At 43.8% G+C, this 6,026-nt stretch overlaps 1 protein-coding gene across 2 annotated transcripts; it reads left to right on the forward strand.

Moving 5' to 3' along the window:
• Positions 1-794: 794 nt before the first annotated feature.
• On the forward strand, positions 795-6,020 carry slbp (stem-loop histone mRNA binding protein). Of its 2 annotated transcripts, none has more exons than XM_020651015.3 (8): positions 795-980; positions 2,278-2,406; positions 2,492-2,605; positions 2,698-2,763; positions 2,851-2,973; positions 4,444-4,599; positions 4,707-4,815; positions 5,525-6,020. In XM_020651015.3, exons 1-8 carry the CDS (start codon positions 922-924, stop codon positions 5,591-5,593), a joined length of 825 nt encoding a protein of 274 aa, XP_020506671.1. In that variant the 5' UTR covers positions 795-921; the 3' UTR covers positions 5,594-6,020. The 2 variants fall into 2 exon arrangements, with proteins under 2 accessions (XP_020506671.1, XP_020506670.1); XM_020651014.3 differs by having other exon boundaries at positions 797-980; positions 2,692-2,763.
• The last annotated feature ends 6 nt before the right edge of the window (positions 6,021-6,026 follow it).

Here is a 6,026-nt window from a genome sequence, read left to right on the forward strand (position 1 = left end):
TACCTGTCTCAGTTTTGTTTTGTTCTTTGTTTGGTCCCTCTGTCATGTAATGCGTCCTGGGTCCATTGAAAGGCGCTATATAAATTAAATCTATTTTTATTGTTAATATAATTTAACATGCTTATTATGTTCGGTTTCTTTGTCCTGTCACATGTTTGGTACCTCTGAGGTCCGAACTGTACAATTTTCAAATAAATCTAATTGGTTAAGAATATTTGAAATTTGAGTGGTGATTTCTCATGAAGGAGTTACAGGTGGGTCCTGAGCAAGCAGCAATCTCCGGTGTTGAAAACGAAGCCGATGCTGAAGTGCAACATCCTGCAGTTCCTCGAGTGTCCACTAGAGGCTGGCTGCAGAAGCACAGGAAGTCACTTACACACCCATTCTAAAAAGCCTGTTTTTACAGCAGATTAACATGTTTACAGCCTGGTTAAAAAAAAACAAATAGGTCTGATTAGCTCACGTCTCAATCGGCACACACTGTACTGTTTATGAACTATATGAGTTATGCTAGTAAGCGTGGGGAAGAGCTGATAGACAGGTGGTCCATTAATACTTACAGTCTATGGTCCTGAGGCTGGACGAGTTGGGAATCACTGCTTTGCCTATTCTTTGAAGAGGATTTTGAAAAAATAAATAATGAATAAATTACATTTGCTTATTTATGTATTTATTGGCCTTTCTTATTACACACTCCAGTCCAGTAGGTGGCGATGATGCCCTTTTAAGATGGTTGCCAACCGCCAGTAAAGGCAAACGAAGAAGAAGCCACGTTTCCACGCCCTTTCCGGTGACCTCACTGGTTGGATTGTTTGGAGCCGCGCGTCTTTCACAGTTGGCGGGTATCTGAGGGTTTGCAGGCTACTGTGAGGACGCTTTGAGACACTTGAACAACTCTTTGCACTGATTATTAATAAAAAGATGTCTGACTGGAACAGGGAGAAACGACGTGAAGCTCACAGCAGCGAACATGAAAGCAGGTGAGTCATGATTTCTCAGAGTTTCTGGGTCTTGTAAACGGCGTTCTAAAGAGTATTCATTGTGTCTTTGTCGGGTTTTGCTTAAACTGTAATGTGCAAAAACATCCTCTTCTGTTGTATATTCGGTGGTGGAGTAAGAGTGTCTGTTTTAATAACTTAAGTAACCGTTGTGATTGTTAAATTGGCAGTAAGAGCCAACAAGAGTCCCATTCTGCTCTCCTGTGTTAGCTTACGTTAGCTTAAGTCCCTTTTATATTCACCCATAACGTTTAAAAGTTGTGTTTTCAATGGCTGTCTGTAAAGTAGGTCACATAACGGTAGAACTTAGCATCGTTCAGTTGTAAGCTGTGTGAAAGAGAAAGGCGCTGAACTGAGCTAACCGCCAGAAAGAGCATCAACCACTCAGCTAGTCACCGGTTAGCGCGGTCACACTTTACACCGTAACACCCAGTTAGCCTGTGTCAGTCCAGAAAAAGATGCAACAAGTCAGCTAACGTTGCAGCAGCGGTCCTCTTCAAATAGCTGAATTGTAAGTTTATATAACGTTTTACAGTCTACTGAGTGTGAAGCTTTTAACTGAGGTAGCCAATGTGAACAATACACCCCAGGCTCTTGATGATGAGACTTTACTATCTGAACAACAGGAAGGGGAGGGGGAGAATGGCGGGAATAAACCGGGTTTAGACCAAGTATTCTTAATGTTTAACATGTTAAAGTAATAGTTGTTGCATATTATGAACTTGCTTATATGCATATTTATCGGTGTGTCGGTTTAAAGAGTGACCGTGCTAATTGCTGACTTTTAGCCCTTTCGTCTGTCGTTGTGGCAACACTTGCTGAAAATTGTCCCATCCTTCCCCCTAAATCTGTGCCACCTTTCTTCTCCTACCTCTGTCTACACACTCTCCTTCATCTGTTCAGTATATCAACATGTTATGTATTTATTTATTGTTTATTTTTGGGCTTTTATGCCTTTATTTAGAGACAGGCAGAGTCAGAAATCGAGGAAAGAGCACACTTGGAGGATTAAAGCGTCCGTACATGGGGCTCGCACACTAACCACTTGGCTTCTGGCGCCCCAGCCTGTCATGTTAATCCAGGTTCATTCATAAACTGGAGGCTGTGTATAGACTAGTTCTACATTTGGTGCTCTTAGGTAATCTGTGAACACTCAGAGTTTGAGGTAAACAGAAGTAGAATCATTCAAAGTAGATCTGCTTGTGATAAAGGTGTGTAAAAAATAAAGTACTGCTGCTTGTATATGATTATTTCAACCTGTTCTGTCTCTGCTATTAAGGAGTCATGGATCGTCTCGGTGGTCCCACTGTAGAAAGAGAGGGGTTGATGGTAGTCTGAGGACCAAGAGGGACCCAGAAGGCAGTGACAAAGCTCACAACAAGGAACGACATGACAACAGAAATGACAGGTGAATATACACACACACGTCACGTCCATGACTACACATGGTGACATGAAGTAACCGCGCTGTTTCTGCCATGGTCGTTCTCCAGTTTCAGGACTCCAGAGAGCGCCGGCCCCGTGTCTCGCTGTGGTCGGCGGTCAGACTGGGGCAGTCAGGTGGAGGACGACGAGATGAGGAGAGACGTACACAGAGACATGCAGCGGTAACTAGACTCTGCTTGTGATTTGCAGTTTTGTAATGTCTGGTCCAATGAAACGCTGCTCTTCACTCACTGGTCGTTGTTTTCAGTTACAGGAGGAGGATACTGGGAGGAGACGCCACTCAGAGAGAGAGACGGGCCTCCTCCGGATCCTCTGGGAGGTACGCTACTGACCCTCATACTGGCTCTTAATACAGATCCACAAACAAACTGTAGATTGAAGTGCTTATTGTCTGTATCCTGTTCAGCTGTGACTCCAGAGAGGGAGACAGCATGGAGACCGATGAGGGAGTGTTGCTACGGCGACAGAAACAGATAAACTACGGCAAGAACACGCTGGCCTACGACCGATACGTCAAAGAAGTACCCAAGTAAGTTCACACACTCACACGTTTAACATAAGAGTAATGTTCTTACAAAGATCTGGGGTCTCATTTATAAAAGAGTGCGTAGAATCCATACTAAAAATGTACATGCGCCAAAAACCAAAAAATGATTCAGATTTATAAAATCGTTCGTACGCACACCTGCACGCAATGTTCCCTTTATAAATCACGATCCACCTGGAAATGTGCACATGTAGATTAGTCCCATGTTCTGCCCTCTACACGCCCACAATCAACCATAGCAAATAACCACCAAAGCAGCTCGTGAATGAAAATGCATACAAACGAGGGGGCGGAGCAAAGGTTTCCAGTGCGGGATCCCGGAAGTTTAGACAGAGAAACAAAACTTTCTGATTCAGAAATGGAGGAGTTTGTGAATGAAGTGAAGGATAAAATGGACATATGGATAGTTTACTGAAGCAGGAGGATCACAAACTGAAGAAAAATGACAATGACACCACCGTCGCTGCTGCATTCACGCTGTCCTCCTAGAAATGTGTGAAGCCACCACCTTGTCTCTGTTCGTCTTGACACAGTCATCTTTATTAAAACTAAAAACCACACTTGATGATAAATGCACAATATTGAAAGATATTAATGAAAACTGGTGGCTCTATGGTCTTTGTGTTAGTCTAATTATTATGATTTTTTTAAGATTTATTTTTGGATTTAATGGAGAGATAGGACAGTGGATAGAGTCAGAAATCAGGGAGAGGGAGAGGGAGTGGGGAATGATATGCGGGAAAGAAGCCACAGGTGGGATGTCAACCCGGACCGCCCGCTTGAGACGACAGCCTCCATACATGGGGCGCGCGCACTAATCACTGCGCCACCAGCGCCCCATGTTAGTCTTATTTTTAACTCTACATCACTGATTACATTAGTGTACAGTCCGGTCCAGCGAGACGGCGCTGATGCAATATGTATGTAGCGGACTTTTATTTATTTATTTTTTTTGTTTATATTGTCATATTGAAAGTGACTTATTAGAAAGGGCTCACTACATGTGCGCTTACATGTGCGATTATAGCCTAAATAAAACCATGGGTTTGAATGATTATGATGATGTAGATCTGTCAGTAAAATTTGATATTTAGTGAAATAAATGTGGAAGATACATCAATATGTATCTGCAGGCTTCTATTCACCACTTCACCGTCTGTGTCGCCAATTTACCCTGCCTCCAAAATGAACGTACGCCTGGGTCACAGTTTGCGTGGGAAAAAGCGTAGGCCAGTTTCAGCCCCCGTTCTGTGTGTACGCAACAGTTATAAGTGAGACCCCTGGTGGTTCTCAACTAGTTTGCCGCAAATGTGTGCGCAGAAAAGTGCTTTTAAAGCATGATTTATCCATCTTGTTGTTCTGCCTGAGGTTTAAAGTGCACCGTTACTAAGTTGTCTGTTATGAATCTAGATGAAAGCTGACCCCCTCTGTGTGGTTTCTCTGTTTCTGCAGGCACCTGCGTCAGGCCGGCGTTCACCCAAAGACCCCCAACAAGTTCAGGAAGTATAGCCGGCGCTCGTGGGACCAGCAGATCAAACTGTGGAAGGTGAAGCTGCACGCCTGGGACCCCCCCACAGAGGAGGGCGGTGACAAAAGCCTCCATAACATGTAAGGAAGACAAAGGGGTTTTATCAGGAGGATCACAGAACACGTCTGTGCAGCGTTTCATCAGGTGTGTGTCATGTTCACGTGTTGTTTGTCGTGTGTTTCTGCAGAAACGAGCTGGGTCTTGATGATGTCATGGACATCGAGCTGGACTTCCCCTCCCTGTCAGACTCCCAGGATGCCCCAGCTCCTCTCAGCACTCACAGCCTGTCCCTGGAGGTCAGCTACACCCTCTTTGTTGCCTGGTTTTCTTGTAATTCACTCACACTAACGAGCCTTGTGTTTGCTGAAATAACATCATGATGCAGGTTTGTAAAAATAAATCAGGTCTGTCCTCGAGAAGAGAAGAAAACAACTTTTAAAAAAGTTGTTTGATCCTTCATCAGGTCTGTCCTCGAGAGGAGAAGAAAACTACTTTTAAAAAGGTTGTTTGATCCATTTGAGGGAGGGAGTCAGACAATCTAAACGCTGATTGGCTTTGTGACTTTTATGCAGAAATCTTGAGATGAATAAACGTCATCAGCGCAAGGAAGCCCTGGGTATACTTGCTTTTAACTACATGAACGTTTGACATTAGCCTTGCTTATCATGAGTGATTTGGAGCGCTGGTTGTGCATCTCCTCAGAAGTTAAATCTCTTTGAGGTGCAGTTTGCATTTAACTACTAGGAGCAGTGCAGGGCTGTATGGTGATGAGACTGAGACAACATCGTAAACACCAGAGAAAAACCAAGTCCTTAAAAGTCAAATAATAAACCCAACGTGTTTGGTTCCACCAGAGACGAGCTCTCGCTGTGCTCCTTCGTCCGTTAACACCCACAGGCTGTGTTCTCAGAGTGGACTGTTTCTCTGCATACACCAAAGCCTGCTGGTACTTCTTTATCTAGACTCTGTTTCAGTTCTGACTGTGTCTTTGTGTCTCCTGCTCAGGATGAAGACTGTATGGGGACTCCAGTTAAAGTCCAGCGGACAGACTCCACAGCGGAGCCTGGCATTTAGCTCTTCATCAGCACAGCAATGACCTGCTTCATCCATTTCTCCCGGCGCTGTCCTCCATGTTTCCCAGAATGCATCAGTTCCAGGTGTGCACAGCGCCGCAGTGCTGTGAGTCTCAGCTGACATTAAGTTTTCTCGTTGTTGACACAGAGGTTCCAGATTGTGAATCTGCTCAGGGAGTCTTTCACAGCCGGGTTCACTCCGCTGACTTCTCATCTCATCTTCACACACAGGACAGAAAAACCTCCAGACTGTTTTTATTTCAATGAATCAGACATGGTGTGTTTCCTTTCTTCAGTGTGTGTTTTTTTTAACTGAAGTGTGTTTTCACTTGCTCTGATCACTTTTTACTTTGGCTGTTTTTTAATACAAATGTTGCTGTTTTCTTCATTGTGAAAACTATGAAATAAAAAATGGAAAGAAAAACACATTTTAA

Source organism: Labrus bergylta, chromosome 9 (genome assembly GCF_963930695.1).
Source record: "Labrus bergylta chromosome 9, fLabBer1.1, whole genome shotgun sequence".
Classification (NCBI taxonomy): domain Eukaryota; kingdom Metazoa; phylum Chordata; class Actinopteri; order Labriformes; family Labridae; genus Labrus; species Labrus bergylta.